The sequence below is a fragment of the Capsicum annuum genome, chromosome 12 (assembly GCF_002878395.1).
Source record: "Capsicum annuum cultivar UCD-10X-F1 chromosome 12, UCD10Xv1.1, whole genome shotgun sequence".
NCBI classification, from domain to species: domain Eukaryota; kingdom Viridiplantae; phylum Streptophyta; class Magnoliopsida; order Solanales; family Solanaceae; genus Capsicum; species Capsicum annuum.
This window is the reverse complement of record NC_061122.1, coordinates 1,168,396-1,188,483: the sequence shown is the minus strand read 5'-3', so window position 1 is coordinate 1,188,483 and position 20,088 is coordinate 1,168,396. Positions and strand designations below refer to the sequence as shown.

The 20,088-nt window shown below is 35.2% G+C and overlaps 2 protein-coding genes across 2 annotated transcripts; both read left to right on the top strand.

Annotated features, from left to right (window-relative positions):
• Positions 1 to 620: 620 nt before the first annotated feature.
• On the top strand, positions 621 to 7,204 carry LOC107850795 (oligopeptide transporter 3). Its single transcript, XM_016695557.2, has 7 exons — positions 621 to 796; positions 2,942 to 3,526; positions 4,657 to 4,754; positions 4,910 to 5,479; positions 5,806 to 6,061; positions 6,173 to 6,355; positions 6,438 to 7,204. The coding sequence occupies exons 2-7, from the start codon at positions 2,999 to 3,001 to the stop codon at positions 7,053 to 7,055; spliced, it is 2,253 nt and encodes a 750-aa protein (XP_016551043.2). The 5' UTR covers positions 621 to 796; positions 2,942 to 2,998; the 3' UTR covers positions 7,056 to 7,204.
• Positions 7,205 to 14,133: 6,929 nt separating this feature from the next.
• LOC107850530 (SNF1-related protein kinase regulatory subunit beta-2) lies at positions 14,134 to 19,943 on the top strand. Its single transcript, XM_016695113.2, has 4 exons — positions 14,134 to 14,715; positions 16,420 to 16,598; positions 16,685 to 16,847; positions 19,236 to 19,943. Exons 1-4 carry the CDS (start codon positions 14,536 to 14,538, stop codon positions 19,560 to 19,562), a joined length of 849 nt encoding a protein of 282 aa, XP_016550599.1. The 5' UTR covers positions 14,134 to 14,535; the 3' UTR covers positions 19,563 to 19,943.
• The last annotated feature ends 145 nt before the right edge of the window (positions 19,944 to 20,088 follow it).

Genomic DNA, 20,088 nt, shown 5'->3' with positions numbered 1-20,088 from the left:
ATTACTCTATATATTTAGTTCTAAACTCCCTGAATGAAAATTTTTTCTCCGCCACTAATTAGCAAATTGGTAGGTTAGTGTTCATTCTTTTTCATTTTTCAATATAGATCAACCACTTGTAGTCCATTCAATTAATACATAGTGGAGCACTATTTTCAGTAATTTACACTTACGTGGCGAAAAATGGAGCTAACTAAATACTTATTAACGTTGATTTCTATGTTTTTCACATTGACTTAAAATACCGTGGGTCCCATAATTTGGTGGGTACACACGTGCTTCTCTTTACACGTGTCATAATTAACGATAAATCCAACGTTGAAAATTTAGTTTAGTAAAATAAATTCCACTTAAACCATTAACGTCGTTAATTCCCCGTTATTTACACGTTGGCGGAGAGTCCTACGTGTAAGTATTTGTGGGTCCCATTTGATAAACCACGTGTACAACGTAGCACCTTTTTTGTCAGAATGAGTAAAGAGTGTGTCAGTACCAATTTGGCACGTGATAATCACATGCTTGCTCAAGTCCCACTTTTCACCAATTTGATTGATCCACATTATTTTCTATTTCAATCCCCACTTTATGTATTTATATACCATTGAAAATGCTATTACTTTGTTCTCCAAAGTCAAATTAAAATATGGCAAAAAAAGAAAAAAAAATAAGTAGGAGAAATCATTCTTGGCTTATAAGATATAAGATAAAGTTGCTCGGATAGTAAACACTTCTCACTTCCGACTTTAAAATTGTAAGTTTGAATCATAAAGAAGCAAAAAAGAGTGAGAGTTTCGAGGTAAAAAGAAATATTTCCTCTGTCCAATTTTATGTGTCACTATTTTATTTTTTGATCCGTCTCAAAAAATTTACGTTTTTTTATTTGGTAAGCACAATTTCACTTTTATTCTTATTGGTTCCGCTTATAAGTTTTCACTTAATTAAAGACAACAGTAGTATATTTTTTAATAAAGAATAATTTAATAAACATCATCATATCGTTCCTAATTTCTTAAACTCCATATCCGGTCAAAGTATGTCACATAAAATAGAATGAATTGGTATGTTACATTACTCTTCATTTCAATTTTCTCTTTTTTTAAAAAAAAAAAACTTGGGTTATTAGGTTTGTGAATTTAATAAGAAAAACAAACCATAAAAAAGTTTGAGTCTTGAGTATAAAAAATTAGAACTCTTACTAGGAAAATTTTTAATCTCGTAAATTTCAATTGGTCGAGTTTCAGGACAACGAAATAAGAAGAAACGAGGATTATAGTAAAAGAATGAAGTTGTATTTAATTATTTGATTGATTTGATTATAGTACTAATTGAGCTAGCATGGGGATTAGAAAGAAACTTCTAATTAAGTGGTGCTTAAGTATTATTACTTTTATGTACCCATACGTTTGCAAACAGAGATTCTGCAGGACTAAATTATTGTTGAGCCCATAAAACATTCTTTCAAATAATAATATCTTACTATCTTATAATATCATACTATTAAATTAGATCTTTTATATAAATGTTGTTCCAAGACAAAGACATTAAGGTCACAAGTCACTAGCTTCCAAGAACATATTCATATACCTGTCTAAAATAAATGAACTGAATTCATTTAATTTGTCCTGTCAGTTCACTGACTTAAGTCAATGGTGCTTTTTAACTTTTGAAAAATTATAATAATAATAATAATATATTAAATGTAATTTTATAATTAGGATAAAGAAAATGATTGATATGTCTATTCTCATTAGAATTTTTGGCTATTTTGAAAAGTTACGCTAACATTTGATCATAGATATGTTGAAACTTCAAAAGGTTTCATTTTTAAATTTGGTTGAAAAATATTTTTTGAATTATGAAGTTGTATTTAGTCATGCGTTTTAAGATTTTATGTGTAGAACTAAAATTTCATCCAAAAAATTATCTAAACAGTTTTTGAAACTTAGAAATTTTCTAAGACACATTTTTAAAATCTAATCAAATTTCATGATTATATAATATTTTAACTTTTTTTAGTTTGAAAACCTATGGTCAAATGAAAGTTACTGTGCATTTATATATTCTTATCCCATCATTTATAACTAGTTCTCTTTCTTATCCATTTATTTCTCTTACTTTTTTTTTAATCTGTTTCTAGAAAAATATTTTTTTTCTTTTAGATAATTATCTAATTTTAACTTTTCATACTCCTTCCGTTCTAAATTATTCGTCTCAAATTGAAATGACATCTTGATTAAGAAAAAAATTAATAACACAGTTAATTTACCATGATTTCCCTATTAAATGATGTTTATATTTTAATTTGAAGAAAAAGTAATTAATGCAAAAGGTAAAATATGAAAAAAAAAATTATCTCTTCTTGATTAATGAAAAAGAACAAGTAAAATTGAAAATCAAATTAGAAAATTTAGGACTAGTAATTTGAGACAGAGGGAGTATATTATTTTCTTAAATTCTCCATAAAATCAAAATCGAGCAAACAAATCAAATCGGTGCAAGTAATAATATAGATTTAAAGGATACTTTAGTAAACAAATAAAATCTAATCAAATTTTATAATTAAATAATATTTTTAACATTTTAATTTTAAAAATCTATGGTCAAATGAAAGTCATTGTGTATTTATATATTCTTATCCCATCATTTCTAACCATTTATTTCTCTCACCTTATTAATCTGTTTCAAAAAGAGTATTTTTTTTTTCTTTTTGTCACCTATTTAATTCTATTTTTTCATATTGTACTTTCTTAAATTTCCATATCAAGTTAAAATTAGATAAACAAATTAATAATAAAGGATACGTTTTAATTTGGTCAATTTTTTCATATTTAATTTCTTAAATTTTTGTATCAAATTAACATCGGACAAACAAATTAATAATAAAGGATATTTTGGTAAATATAAAATAAAGTACTTACTAACTAACACTGTCTTCTTACAGGTTTATATATAACGACATCAAAGTACATAGCTTTTTGTCTTAGCATTCACAGTTCCAATGTCTACCAAAACCTCCGTCCAACCACCACCACTCTCCGCCGCCGTAGATGGCGGCAAGCTTAACGGAGACGCCGACAACAACGACAGATGTCCAGTGGAGGAAGTAGCATTAGTAGTACCAGAAACAGATGATCCAAGTTTACCAGTGATGACATTCCGTGCATGGTTTCTAGGACTTACATCATGCACAATCTTGATATTTCTCAATACTTTTTTCATATATAGAACTCAGCCTTTGAGTATATCAGCTATTTTAATGCAAATTGCTGTACTTCCTATTGGTAAATTCATGGCTGCAACACTTCCAAAGAAGAATTTTGCCTTGTTTGGGAGATGGGGTTCATTTAGTTTGAATCCAGGACCGTTTAATATTAAGGAGCATGTTGTTATTACTGTTATGGCGAATTGTGGTGTTTCTATTGGTGGAGGTGATGCTTATTCTATTGGAGCTATTACTGTTATGAGGGCTTATTATAAACAAAGTGTTGGTTTTCTTTGTTCTCTCATCATCGTCTTGACTACTCAGGTACATACATTTTGTTAAGATGCTTTAGTATGAAGTGTAACTGGTTAAGTTGTTGTCGTGTGTTGCCGTGTGACCAAGAGTTTACTGGTTCAAGGCTCGGAAACAGTCCCTTGCAGAAATGTAAGGTGAGGCTGCGTATAATATTGTTAAGATGATACTTTAGAATGAAGTGTAACTGGTAAAGTTGTTGCCATGTGATCAGGAGGTTAATTACCTTGAAAACAGACCCTTGTAGAAATGTAGGGTGAGGTTGCCTACAATAGATCCTTGTGGTTGGGCCTTTTCCTAGACCCTACGCATAGCGGCAGCTTAGTGCATCGAGCTGTGCTTTACTTTAGTGTGAAGTTTATGGTTGGTTTCCATTGTGTTTTTTTTACTTGAATGCTTGAGTCAGTAGTGGCGGAGTCGGAATTTTTACTGAGCGGTGTAAAATATGAATAAGTAGACACGGGAAGAAGACAAAGGAGATCAATGTTTATTATATATACACAAAAAGTAAACTATGTATAAACGGTGTAATTTTTTGCCGAAGGGAATGAACCCTCGGCCTTAGGTGCCTCCGCCCCGATCCTAGGGGTATGGTCTATCTACACTATATGTACCCTGATCCCACTTTGTGAGACTACACTTGTATGTTGTTGTTGTTGAAATCTTGAAGTGTTTGATTTCAATTTGAGTTTTGAGTATGAGTAAGAGTTGGTCACTAGAAAACAAAAAGAAGAAGATAAGGGAAAAGCGTTGAAGTTAAGCATACTTTTTGAGACAATAGTGTAGGCAGGGATTTGGACATAAAAAGTGATGTGATACATATTTGGAGCAAAAAAAAAAAAGTTGTTTTCGAAAAAGAGTTGGAATATTTGGATATCGATCAAGTTGAATTTGGACATTCATTTAACTTGAAAAAAGGTTGAAATTTGTGAGTGAGAAAAAAAATCCACTTAAAACTAGTCAAGATACGTATATTTCACATATATTAGCTGTCTAAATTGGAGAACTAAGCCATTAATGTATGATTATCATGGTATTTTTGAGTACTAAGTGACAATGAGTAATAGTTTGATATTTGTAATGAAACACATTTTCCGCAGTTTGTTGTATCATTCGTTTCTGATTGTATGAAAATTGTGCAGATATTGGGGTATGGATGGGCCGGGATGTTGCGGAGGTATCTGGTTGATCCTGTCGATATGTGGTGGCCTTCAAACCTTGCTCAAGTCTCTCTATTCAGGTTCGCCTTTGAGGTTTCTGATGAGATCTCTTGCTATAATGTTCTAAAAATATAATGTAAATTGAAGATCATTTATGAGAGATTCGCAATTTTATATGTTATCGTTGATGTGTCTGTTGTCGTCTTTATATACATATTTGATTTTCTTATTACAGGGCACTTCACGAGAAGGAACCGAAAACAAGAAGCTTGACAAGGATGCAGTTTTTCCTTATATTTATGGCTGCAAGTTTTGCATACTACACTTTCCCAGGCTATCTATTTCCGATTTTGACCTTCTTCTCGTGGGTCTGTTGGGCGTGGCCACATAGTATAACAGCTCAGCAAATTGGCTCGGGATATCATGGCCTTGGTGTGGGTGCTTTTACCCTTGATTGGGCTGGTATATCGGCGTATCATGGCAGTCCACTAGTGACACCGTGGTCCTCAATTCTAAATGTTGGCGTTGGATTTATCATGTTCATATACATCATTGTTCCTCTATGTTACTGGAAGTACAACACTTTCGATGCTCAGAAGTTTCCGATCTTTTCAAATCAGTTGTTCACAGGTAGCGGCCACAAATACGATACCACCAAAATTTTGACTCCACACTTCGATCTCAACATTTCTGCTTATGAAAAGTACAGCAAGCTCTACCTCAGTCCTTTGTTTGCCCTCTCAATCGGATCAGGATTCGCGAGGTTTACAGCAACCCTCACACATGTTGCACTATTTCACGGCAGGTTAGCCTCTCATAAAGCTTTATATACATGTATCTTAGTAGCTTGAAGCCTCTTTCACAGTTATTTTAATACGGAGCTTGTCGCTTATTCTTGATAAAATGAAATGAGATTCATTGAAGTTTGGCTAAAGTTACGTAGAACAATTTAAATGACATGGTTTCTTAAATAGAGAAATAGCGGGTTGATTACTCGGTTGGTCATTCAACTGCTAGTTAATATCTCAAAAAATCACCCTTCTTGATTCCAATTTTTCTCCGACAATGAAGGTGACTTTGTGAGATCAGTGATATTTTAACTGACAGTCTGTTTCATTTCAACTCGGCCAGTGATATTTGGAAGCAGAGTCGATCAGCTGTGAAGAATGTCAAAACGGACATCCATGCAAAATTGATGAAGAGTTACAAGCAAGTCCCGCAGTGGTGGTTCCTCGTCTTATTGGTAGGTAGCATTGCCTTATCACTTCTGATGTGTTTCGTTTGGAAAAAAGACGTGCAGCTGCCGTGGTGGGGCATGTTGTTTGCGTTTGGTCTTGCTTTCATCGTTACTCTCCCTATCGGAGTCATTCAAGCGACTACTAATCAGGTAAAAACTTAGTTCAGTTTTCCTAACTGTTTAAGTGCTTTCCATAATCTCGCCTCGACTTTGACCTTATAAAAGTTCGATTTTGGTGACATAATTGTTGTTGCATTGCAGCAACCGGGATATGACATAATTGCACAGTTCATAATTGGTTACATCCTCCCAGGAAAACCAATCGCGAACTTGCTTTTCAAAATCTATGGTCGGACCAGTACTGTTCATGCTCTCTCCTTTTTGGCCGATCTTAAACTTGGTCACTACATGAAAATTCCGCCACGATGCATGTACACAGCTCAGGTTAGCAACTTACTTCCGCTGGATTCACTATCGGAACTATAACACGTTTGCAAGGATGTGATGTCCTAGCTTCGCTTTCCAGCTTGTTGGGACAGTGGTTGCTGGTACAATCAACCTTGCTGTAGCATGGTGGATGCTTGGAAGCATCGAGAACATTTGTGACGTTGAGGCTCTTCATCCCGACAGCCCATGGACCTGTCCGAAATTCCGAGTCACTTTTGATGCATCTGTCATATGGGGTCTGATTGGACCACAACGGTTGTTTGGTCCCGGAGGATTATACAGGAACTTAGTATGGTTATTCCTTATAGGTGCATTATTACCGGTGCCTATATGGGTGCTAAGCAAAATCTTCCCCGAAAAGAAATGGATCCCGTTGATCAACATACCTGTCATATCATATGGTTTTGCGGGAATGCCACCAGCCACACCAACGAATATCGCTAGCTGGCTTATTACCGGAATGATATTCAACTACTTTGTGTTCAAATACCGGAAAGAATGGTGGAAGAAATACAACTATGTTCTGTCCGCTGCCCTAGATGCTGGAACGGCATTTATGGGTGTCTTGTTGTTTTTCGCGTTGCAAAACGAGGGCAAAAACTTGAAATGGTGGGGAACTGAGTTAGATCACTGTCCTTTAGCAACTTGTCCAACAGCCCCTGGGATTATTGTTGAAGGATGTCCAGTTTTCAAGTAGGCCTAACAACAAGAAGAATGAAATGAACGGTGTTTGAATAGCTTCAAACAAATGTAAGCGTTATTGATGTAACTTTGAGTAACTGATAGCTTTATGTTCTGTAAATGATTTGATTATCAATCAATACTGAAATGAGCTTGAAGTGCTAATATTATTCTTCCTCAGCACTGGGAGCTTGAGCTCTTCATATTCTATACTTCTATGCTCAGTAACTGGTGCATGAAGTTCTGAGCTATCCGTATCGTGATGGTGCAAGAATCTATTAGTTCTTATAACAAGATGAAAAGGACAAATTAAGATGTTTTAGTGAAAACATGTTGTAAATTTGGTGCAAAGTCGAAGGAATTCGGTCCAAAACACGCCCGGGCCCTCTCGAAACTGTGGGGAGCGCACACCTGAGAACGGCCCATTCCTGCCATTTTTCCCATTTGACCAACCGAATGGCCCCGCCGACCCAAAGGCATACTCTCCCCACTCCTCGGCCTCCTACACGTCCGGGCTCTGGGGCCCACCCTCGAAATCTTGGGCTCCGAAAATGGTCATTCGCACCGTTTGACCACCGAACGGCCCCGCCGACCCCAAAGGCCCACACTCCCCCGCTCCTCAGCCTGCTTGAGATTCCCCGATTGATTTTTGGCCCAAAACACGTCCGGGCCCGCGCCCACCCCAGAACCGTGGGCTATAGCACAACGGTTTGGCCCAAAAACAGTCCGCCAATTCGCCCGTTTGACCACCCAAACGGCCCTATCGACCCTAAAGGCCCACACTCCCCCACTCCTCAGCCTGCCTGAGAGCCTCCAATCTATTTTCAGCCAAAAACACGCTCGAGCCCTGGGCCCACCCTCGAAACTGTGGGCTATAGCACACTGATTTGGCCCAAAAACAGCCCATTTGCGTCGTTTGATCACCCAAACGGCCCCGCCGATCCCAAAGACCCACACTCCCCTGGGAGCCCTAGTCGATTTTCGGGTCAAAACACGCCCGTTTGACCACCCAAAGATCTCATGTACCTTTGGATGAGATCAACAGGAAGTGCTTGTTGAGTAATAAACAAAGTCTTGGTAAACTACAGTATACATCTCCATGCCAGAAAGATTAATAGTTGAACATATATTCCACGGTGCAAATGGAGACCTTATATATTGTGTTGGACAATGCGAGTTGAAACAGCAGGAAGGAGTACTAAGTTCTTAACATTAGCTACGCAACCAACTAGATCCAAACCACTATATTCCTTCATCACACCTTTTGAAAATACAAAATTCTAACTATTTAATACTACAACAACAACAACATACCCTGTGTATTCTCACCTAGTGGGTCTGGGGAGGGTAAAATGTACGTAGTCCATACCACCACTTCCGAAGAAGTGGAGAGGCTATTTTCGATTGACTCCTGGCTCAAGACAGAAAAAATAGTAAATGAAGTCGTGATAAAACATGAGACAAGATGAAATAACAGAAATGCTGCATCCACAAAGCACTAACAAACCGCAAGCCCCCCCCTCCCAACCCTCCTACCTAGAGACTCCACCCTATGTGCAAAGTCCTACGACTACTACTAGCTAGGCAAGGTTACCTCATTAAGGCACACCTAAGTACAGGCTACGACTCACCCACTCACGCTAACCTTCTACCCTAATTCACGTTCTCCATACCTTTCTATCTAGGGTCATGTCCTCAGTAAGCTCTAACTGCTCCATGTCAAAACTATTTAATACTAATTACCTATAAAGTACTTTCTTGGCTTTGAAAGTAGTTTGAACAAAGGCTATTTTTTCCTGTCAACGTATGTGCTTGATATATGGAAATAGGGAGTAGTATTTTATGAACTGAATTTTGGTCAAAACCAACCCCACCAAAATTTCTATTATGGTTTTATTTGTGTGATTCGTTCAACTAATAAATTCAGACATGGATTGAGTTGATTCTCAATCTGTTTTGTAGTAATTTGCTTTCTTGCCTGCCATACCAATAATAAAATAGTTAACAAATGTTACAAATTAATTGTAGACCTTTTTAGTTAACGTGAAATATTTTACATGACCCCAATTTATGTAATAAAGGTGTCACACCAGCACAAAAGCGTGACAAAGATGTTCTAAAATTGAGTTCAGAGGGTAATAAGAGTGTGTCGTAGCAACTTTGTTCATAGTTCGAAGAGATACTAGATGCTTATCGATCTCTTATATCTCCAATAAATCTCGAACGTTTTACATTATCATATCATCAAATATATATATATATCAACATGTTACATTCCATAAAAAGTTAGAATTTATATCTTAAAATAAGAAAGTTTACATGTTATAATTGATAAAGCTGACTACATATATAGTGTTAGGCTACCAACTCAACAGTTAACCTTCCAATATTATTTGTATGTGCAAATAAAAATGATATATAATGGAGATGGTAGCTCTTCATTCATTCCATATGTATATATACACACATTGATCAATATTTAGATAGACAAATCAAGGGTCATATATATTAATAAACATGATCATCCAAGAAAGTATTGTGATAATATTAGTGTCATTATTTTTAATTATGCCAATAAGTACTTGGGCTATTAATAATCCATTAGTTGAATTTTCAAGTAGAGAAGAATTGGCAAAGATAGCTGGTTATGGTGAAGAAAAAATCTCTACTGTTTACCTCCATGGTACTCTTCTTTGTCATCATCATCCACTTCCAGGTTTAATTTCTACTTTTTCTTTAGCTCCAAATTTTTCTATAACAACATCGTTTCGTTTGTTTTATTATAGAGAATATATATTTTGGCAAAACTTGTTGTAACACGCCTTAACTTTGTGGGGGTTTTATCACCCCTCTCGACTATTTATTACCATATTGCTGTGGCATGTATTTGTCAAGCTGAACCACTGCATGAATACGTGCGCATACTGAGCGCGTGAGGGTCTGAAGTGGTCCAGCTGAATAAATATATGCCACAAAAATACGGTTATAAATAGTCGAAAGGGGTCATAAAACCCCTACAAATTTTTCTATAACAACATCATTTGTTTCGATATTTTTCATCTGCTTTTAGCGAAACGCTATCTATATATTATAGAGAACATATACTATAATATAATATGAAAGATCGATTTGATATTTTTGAGCTGTTTTTAGCAAACTGCTATATATTATAGAGAAAGATATACTATAATAGTATAATATGGAAGATCGATTCGATATTTTTGAGCTGTTTTTAGCAAAATGCTATATATTATAGAGAAGATATACTATAATTGTATAATATGAAAAATCGATTCGATATTTTTGAGCTATTTTTAGCGAAATGTTATATATTATAGAGAACATATACTATACTATAAAATGAAAGATCGATCCGATATTTTTCAACTACTTTTAGTGAAATGCTATATATTATATAGAAAACATATATTATAATATAATATGAAAGATCGGTTTGATATTTTTCAGTTGATTTTAGTGAAATGTTATATATTATAGAGAAAGACATACTATAATAGTATAATATGAAAGATTGATTCTACATAACAAATGACTATTATAGAACGGACTGATGACTGACTGTATACAATTTTTTTTTTGTTGTAAGGCTTTTCCCATTTTATAAATAAAGATATGTGCAATAGACGATTTAGCGAAATCATTATTTCAAACGGGGTAAAATGAGAAGTTTATATTATTTTTAAATAGAAAACAATAGTATTTTCTTAAAAATGGAATAAGAGAGGAAATAGTGTCACATGAAATGCTACTACTTAGGGAAAAGAGTTAGAAATATATTTAAATTTTGGTAAAATTTTTCGTAATATGCCTTAATTTTGTGGGGGTTCTATATCTCGATTATTTATTATTGTATTTCTCTGGCATATATTTGTCAAGCTGGACCACTGCGTGAATACACGCGCACACTGAGCGCGTGAGGGTCTGAAGTGGCCCAGCTGAACAAATATACGGTAATAAATAGCCGAGAGGGGTCATAGGACTGCCGCAAAGTTGAGGTGCGTTACCACAAATTTTGTTAAAATTTAGATATATTTCGAAGTTTTTTCCCTAAGTACTTAAAAGCAAAGAATTACTACTACTATTTTGCATGAATATTTATACACACTAGACCAATAATATATATATAAATCTTGCTAAATAAGCTATTCATAATTACTACAAATATTAATCGATTGGTATTATAATTTGTGTATATTTATATGATCAGGTGCATCAGTGGCAATTTTTTGTGGGCCTAATGGGCCGGGTCAGGTAACAAGATCATCATGGGCCAAAAACATTACAGATGAAAATGGAGATTTCATAATAGATGTCCCTTCTCATCTCCATGCAAATATTCATAATCCAAATTTATGTTATATCAAAATCCTTCATATCCCAAAGGAATATTCACTTTGTGATCATCAAAGGAAAAAATTCACACTAAAATCATCCAATATTGTTAGATCAATCGACGGCGTCCGCGTTTACTCGACCCCAATGATTCACCTGAATCCTAAAGCTAGCTCGTGAGGATAATTCACAACGGTTAAGAGGGAGGAGATTCGTCTTTGGACACAATTCATTGAGATGGCGCTTTAGTCACACGCATTGAGTTGTGCGCTCGTGATGCTAAGATTTTATGTATCAATGTACAATTTTGTATGTCGTGTGAGAAATCTTGAATATAAGTTTGTGAGTGATACCTTGAATATATAAAACTCCTTTTCAACAATTGACAGTGACATGATGATCGATATTCATGAAGTTAGTAGTAATTAAATTTCAGAACATTATCACAAAGTTTTACTTGTGAAATTTGAATTTGTATTTTCATGACATTAATTGTATTTTAATTGTTATTATTATTATGTTAAAAATTGATTAGTACCATAATAATATTTTATTATTATGTAGCAAATCGTGGAGCAGGTTGATTTCTGGGTCCCTCCTATAAGAAAATGACATTTCCAAATGCCTATGCCATTTGCATTTTCTTTTTCTTTTCTTTTTTTTTTTTAAAAAAAAAGAACACTCAATTTTTGAAAGAGACTTGCAACCACCCATATAATATTTAATTTTTTGATTTTCAATCGGTGATCGATATAGGTTTTGAAATTCGATCAACTTAAATTCGCATCAGTTGAAAATTTTAGATCTATAATGAATATTTATTATTATAATAATAATAAATTTATTTATAATTATCGTATACGTGATTATTGATCGGTGACGAATTCAATGAAATTGTAGAAATCTATAAACTTTTCTCTTAAATTCTCCTCTACCAATGATTTGTTTGTATAAATAATTTGTAAATCGTGAATAGTTCATAAAATTAAATTATGGAGTCCTTCGTATGTGGATTAGAACAATAATTTTGGAATAAAATTTAGAGTTAATTTTATCTGTATGTTTGATTTAAGACACTAGCTAATCTAAAAGTTACTTATTTTATTTCATTATTTATATTAAAAAATAAAATTAACATCCCATATAAAAGATAAAGTAAACTAATCCTATGAAATATTCGCGCACCACATGTTATTCATGAAATCAATCATTGAAACCTAAAAATAAGTGATTGAAGTAACCTTTGAGTAATGGAAAAGTCTAGTGAAATTTGGATGTATGACTTTTATATTTTATGCGAAGGGAGCCTTGGAGTAACTGATAAAATTATTGTCATATGATTAAGAGGTCACAGATTCAAGCCTCGAAAATAGCCTCTGTCAGAAGTGTAAGGTAAGACTGCGTATAATATACTCTCGTAGTAGAGTTTTTTTCGAACTTTATGCATAGCAAAAGCTTTAATGCACTCGAACGAAAATTAAGAATTTTAGAAAAAGAAAAGTGAGCACTCCCCATTCAAATGATGTTACCATATGGCCTTGAAGGCCCACTGGACCCAACCCCATGAAACCAATACGTCATTGGGCCCACCATTCTTTGTACCTTCTTTTTATTAAAGTCGAGAGTATATCGAAAACAATCGTTATACATGTTAGGTTTGCGTACATTCTAAATTTCATTTTGTGAACTACACTTATACTGCTGTTGTTGATATTCTTAAGGGGCCGTTTGGTAGAGTGTATTACAAAGTTAATGCATGTATTAGTTTAGTTTGTAGTGTTAATACTTTGTGTGGTATACTTTTTCACCCTATGCATTGGTTATACACTCTATTGTGTATTGAGGTGTGTATTACTAATACATCAAAATTCATGGTATTAGCAATGCAATGGATCCAATGCATGCATTAACATAATTAACGACATCATTATCCCTCAAAAAAAATTTCGTATCCTTTTCAACATATATACGGAGGATATTTTTGTAAAAAATAATTTTTTTTTTAGTTATTATTAAATTCATGTTATTTTAATACATCAAACCAAACACTGCATAAGAAAAATACAAGCATAACTAACACAAGCATAATTTTTTATTCTTATACACTCTACCAAACGACTCCTAAATGATGTGATGTTTATATTGATATTATTCTTTTTAATACCCTTTGAAATATTGAAAATGGTACGTAAATATCTTCTATTATATTTTTGAGTTATTTGTACTACAGTCGTCTAACTTTGGATACGTATATATTCCCAAACTATTGAAAATGACACGTATATATCCTTTAGTTTGACACGCGCACTATGAGTCCTCATTCAAAAGGAATTAACCCATTTTTCTGTTAACATTTTATCTCCTGACATGCCAGCGAAATGTTCTATGATAGCAGTTAGAAGCGAATTTCGCCCACGTCTATTTCTTGGAGAACCAAAACTAATGCGGTCACAGAATATTTCTTTAGGATGAGGACACTTGGGCGAAACTCACTTTCAATTTCGACCGCAGAACATCTTCTTGGCAGGTCAGGAGATAAAATTGTTAAGACGAAATGGGTTAATTTATTTCGAATGAGGACAGATGACGTACGTTCTCTAACTGAAGGGTATATATATTTGTGACTCTTTTCAACTACATCCACAAATCTCATGTGTAAGTTAAAATAAAATAAACAAATTAAAGTTGAGATTATAATAGTAATAAGTCATTATGCAAAATACAAAAGCAAGATAGTTCCAAGGTCATTGGATTGCACAAAGTATTAAATTTCACCTTTCATTTTTCTTTTTTCCCTCTCTTATTACTACATAATTGTTTTTTTTCCCTGTATGTGTTCCTCACTTCACTCATCAACATTAAATCCAATCTAAAAATTTTAAATGGAAGGAATAATTCAATTCTTCTCATCTTCCATTCTCCATAAACATATTTCATTTTTACCATGATAAACATTATATAATAGTATATGTCAAAATTGTGATGTCATACATAAAAAGTAGCAGTGGTTAAACATGTTTAGTATATAGTTACATATTCCTTTTTTTTTTTCATAAAGGTAGTGTATCTCTTTTTTAGTAGATTCTTAGTAGTTTTTTTTTTTCCTTTTTTGTTTAGTGGGTTGTGTTAAAAATAGGAAGTTAATGGGGAATGTTAATGGAAGGGAAGAGATTAGTGGGAATAGTCAATCTGGTGTTGATGGTGTTGGTGTTGGTGTTGGTGGGGTTCAAGAAAGTATGGATGGTAGAGATGGTGAGTTAATGGGTCAATCTCCACCTTCAAGTCCTAGAGCTTCTCATTCTCCATTCATGTTTAGACCTCAGGTCAGTTCTTGATTAACAAAAAGGTAAAGGGGGTGTTTTTTTCTTGTTGATTGTTGTGTTGGGTTGTTTGTTTTGGTGCAAAGTTTTGATCTTTTTGTTGTTGATTGTTGTGTTGGGTTGTTTGTTTTGGTGTAAAGGTTTGATCTTTTTGTTGATTGGGGTTGTTTGTTTTGATGTAAAGTTTTGATCTTTTGGTTTTTGATTGTTGTGTTGGGTTGTTTGTTTTGGTGTAAAGTTTTGATCTTTTTGTTGGTTGGGGTTTTTTGTTTTGATGTAAAGTTTTGATCTTTTTGTTGATTGTTGTATTGGGGTGTTTGTTTTTATGTAAAGTTTTGATCTTTTTGTTGATTGTTGTATTGGCTTGTTTGTTTTGATGTAAAGATTTGGGGGTTTTGTTGATTGTTGTATTGGCTTGTTAGTTTTGATGTAAAGATTTGAGCTGTTTGTTGATTGTTGTATTGGGTTGTTTGTTTTGATGTAAAGATTTGAGCTTTTGTTGATTGTTGTATTGTGTTATTTGTTCTGATGTACAGATTTGATCTTTTTTTGTTGATTGTTGTATTGGGTTGTTTTCCATCCTGTCTCATGTTTCATTACGACTTTGTTTACTATTCTGTGTCTTGAGTCGGGGTCTATCGGCAACAACCTCTGTACTTCTTGGAGGTAGCGGTATCGACCGCGTACATCTTACCCTCCCCAGACCCCACTTTGTGGGAATACACTGGGTTTGTTGTTGTTGTTGTTGTTGTATTGGGTTGTTTGTTTTGATGTAAAGATTTGAACTTTTGGTGATTTGATGTGGATTTAGGCTGGATAGAATTGTTGTTACAAATTAATCGTTAGATCTGAATAAAGGTTATTACTTTGAACAATTTGATCTTTTCTTGGGAATTAACAAGTTATGGTTTGTTTTTTGGTTGAGGGTCTTTTGGAAACGGGCCTCTCTACCTCGACGAGTTATGGGTATGGGTAAGGTATGTGTATATTGTATCCTCGCCGGACCCCACGTGTGTGATTACACTTGGTACGTTGTTGCCATGTGACCAAGAGGTCACGGTTTCAAACCGTGGAAACAACGTTTGCAGAAATGTAAGGTGAGGCTATGTACAGTAGACCCTTGTGGTCCGGCCCGGCCCCATATCCCGCACAAACCGGGAGCTTTAATGCACCGGGCTGCCCTTTCTTTATGTTGTTGTTTGATTATGGCTTGTTCTATGATTAGGTAATAAACTTTGATTGATTGTGTACCTCACATAATGGAATTCACTTTATCAGAATTTGAATTGAAGAGTTATATAGCGATATTCAGATTGTCTGGAAATTGAGAAGTGCTGCGTTTTGTTTATATTGAAGGATGAATGAAAAATATAGGCCTGAAAGATGGAAAAAACGTATTGGCTTTAGTGAATTCTTGTTAAGCACTAATCAGCATTTTAAATTTATATAGCAAGAAAGGTTACGTGCCGAGAGGGTCTATAGGAAACAACCTCTCTACTTCACTAGTTAGGGGTGAGGCTGCCACCCTCCCCAGACCCCATTTATGGGATTACACGGGATATGTTGTTGTAGCGAGAAAGACTACATCTATGTATGTAGTGTTTATTCCTTATCGGAAATTGGTCCAGGATGTTGATCTTCTTTTGAGTCAGGTTCTCTTTTAGAGGGAATATGTGAATTTGTTTGTTTTGAAATGTTTTGCCACAGATGCCAGTGGTCCCTTTACAAAGACCCGAGGAGTTGCATATCCCAAACCCTTCGTGGATGCAAACTACCTCAGGGTACGAAGACTTGAATGATGAGCAAGGAGTCCCGACACTGATATCATGGACCTATGATGGCAAAGAAGTTGCCGTGGAGGGATCATGGGATAATTGGAAATCAAGGTTTTTGAGCTTGATTTTGTTCATCCATGTTATACATTGAAAAACGACAATTCTCAATTTAGAAAGATTAAAATTCTGTTTCTCAGGAACCCCTTACAAAGATCTGGGAAAGATTTCACCATTTTGAAGGTGCTTCCTTCTGGCGTTTACCAGTATAGGTTTATAGTTGATGGAAAATGGAGGTGTTCCCCAGACTTGCCATGCATCCAGGATGAAGCGGGGAATACTTACAATATTTTGGACGTGAAGGTACATTTGTCATCTCAGAATTATCTCCGTTCATTTCCTCGCAAGGATTCTATTGAATTCCAGGCCTAGCTTCTATTGTATTTCCCTATTACAAGGATCAAAGCAAGAACAAAAGGAAGCCGTACATCCAACTTAGCTAATACACACACACACACACACACACATATATATGTGTGTGTGTATACATATATAGCATACACTATCAACTTAAGTATTTGCGGGCCATTGAGATTGTCTGCCCACGGCTTTCCTTTAAGGGAGTCTCTCCAGCCTGGACTTTTTTGCTCTGTGACAATCTCATTACGGAAACAAAGTGTCAGCGTATGGATCTATATCCTTGTTTTGGTCCAAAAGGTGGACATACTGAATCTAGCCTTTTTCTCAGACTAAGCTTTAACTTTAACAAAAAAGATGTCGTTATTATGGTGTCAATGTGGCCATCAAGAGTCATAGAAGAAAGTTAATGGTTAAAACGTGAGTGTTCGGTGCAAACTGAAAAAATAGACTGTTTACTCGACAAGCCATTCTTGATAGAAATGATGGTCTCTTTCAATCTCAATGCCTTTATTTCATTCTGATATATATGCAGAAGTATCAGTGAATGGATGAAGATAAAACAAACCTCACCACCCCACACAACTTATAAATGAAAGAAAAGAAAAACTAAATAAAGGGAGAGAGAAGAGAACTAGCGAGGAAAATTACTCTTACAATTTATGAGACTCGTTTTTCACATACCCTCTAATAGTCTCCCATGACCTCATGGAACTTTTGTATTTTTGCTGAATTTCGTAAAGAATCTATGTAATAATATCTACGGTATTAGATATTTTTTCTTTAAGTTGTTTATGGTCGTCTTTATTTCCTTTTTTATAAGGTAAAATTTATAAACATATGTGGTAGTCTTTATAGAAGAAACATTAATTCTGAATTTGTTTTGTTTTGTTTGGTTTTGGCAGCTTTTGTAACTTCTTTAGTGCTTTACGCGGCCAGCATTAGGCCGTTTTTTGAATGAGTTGTGTCTTCAATTCATTCACTGCTAATTCTTCTATTTTCATCCACTTCTCCTCTAATGTCTATTCCCAGCAGTAGCAATCGTGCTTCATGCACGCAAGCATGCCAAAACTACTCTTTTTTACTTTTTAAAAATACATTTACTCCTCTTCCCATCAGAAGCATACAAGAATCAGGCATCGGTAAATTTAATTACTCTTTACATACTATTTTGCTGCTGTTAACCTTCACAGACACGACATAGTTTCTTGAACTCACGGGGACTTAGCGAAGTGTTGAACACAATGAAAGTAAAAGATTCATAGATGTCTTGAAAGAAAATACGACAAAACCATATACTGAAACGTATATACCTGTCCTTTTTTGGGGCTTTTGGTGTCGACTAGAATATGTCGCCTCAGCGGAAAGGATTTTAGATTTCATCAGGTTCCTACATTAATGTAAAGTAACTGAGTCTGTTTGTAATTTCGGCACAATCTTTGTGCTGACATGTTTATAAAACTATTACCTTTCCCCAGGAAACAACAACGAAAGCAAAAGATCCATATAGGTGACACCAACCACTTGAGATTTAGGTTTAGTTGTGTTGGTACACTTGCTTTGACCCATTGGCTTTCTAGGAGTCATTTTTCTTTAGAGATTTCGACGTTACGTTAGGGATATGTCTATGATTTAGACAACCTCTGGTTTTATATAACTCTTTATCTTTGGTCTGAAACTGACTCAAACTGAGTGAAGACATACATATAGCCTACCGAACTACTATTATATTATTGATATGTCGTTACCGTTGTACCAATCTATGTTGCTCGGACTTTTCAAAAATGTCAACGGATGCGTGTCAGATTCGCCAAAACTAGTGTATTTTGGAGAATCCGACATGGGTGCGGCATCAAAAGTAAAGAGTCCACACAACTTAGGTACCAATTATAGAGGGAAAAAGGAAGAAAGCAAATACAACAGTGCCTGCTTGAAATTTGGCTTATGAATGCCTCGTATGCATCCTCCTTTAGCACTTGCTCCCCGTCCCCTAACGAATTGCTGCCTAAAATGGTTGCAGAGAAGAAAATGCTACTGAACTCGAGATACTAAATTTGACGTCCATTGGACTATGTTCATAGTGTGTGTGTCCGTATCAGCATAGCCGACTGGTCGTACTTTCTATTATCATTTCGTAGCACCCAAACTTCCATTGGACTATGTTCTTAACACTGTCGTAATGATCATCACAGTATATGCTCTCTCTCAAACGGAGAAGATAGTACGTAAAGTCTTTCATTTCCCCGTGCCTATTGATTCCCTTGGAGTTGGAAAGTCTCGACTTGATTAGAAACTAAACTGACAAAAACTTGTGGCGTTTGATGAATGATGCAGGATTACGTTCCAGAAGATATCGAAAGCATTTCTTGTTTCGAACCTCCTCTATCGCCAGATTCCAGCTACAGTAACATGCAACTTGGAGCCGAGGACTACGCCAAGGAGCCACCTCTAGTTCCGCCTCATCTACAGATGACTTTGCTTAACGCTCCATCATCTCACATGGAAGTTCCACCTCCTTTATCGCGACCTCAACACGTGGTACTAAACCACCTCTACATGCAGAAGGGAAGAAGCTCCCCATCCGTCGTAGCACTTGGTTCAACTAATCGATTCCTCTCCAAATACGTCACCGTGGTTCTTTACAAGTCCATACAGAGGTGAACGTTCCCAAACACCCGTCTTGCCACTCAAGAAAAAGCAGCAGAGGAATGCGTCGACATCAAATTCTCTTCTGTCGATCTACCTGTAATCCATCACTTATCGGCTCTTATTATTCGCAGTTGCAACAGATAATGTCACGCGAAAAATAAGCGATCGAAAGAGAGAAACTGTGCTTGTTCTACTTTGGAGGAGTCTCAACGTTGTGCTGGAATATCTATAGTTTGATAGATAGATATAGGATAGGATGTTTCAGCTTTTAATGGAATCCATGAACCATCATTTTGGCTTTAGTTTTATATTTGAATGATAATCAGAGGAGAAGTTTTTACGTGTATACATCGAATCGAAGTTCAGTTTTTACGATTAAACATTCCAAACGAATCATGTTTTTTCGTGGAATTAATTATTTATGTGATGTTATATTATGTATTTTTTTATAAGTTGTTAGTCGTCCATGAACATCCATATAAACGATGATGTTAAAAAGAGGTTTGATTGTAGCAACGGCGGACGGACGTATGGTCAA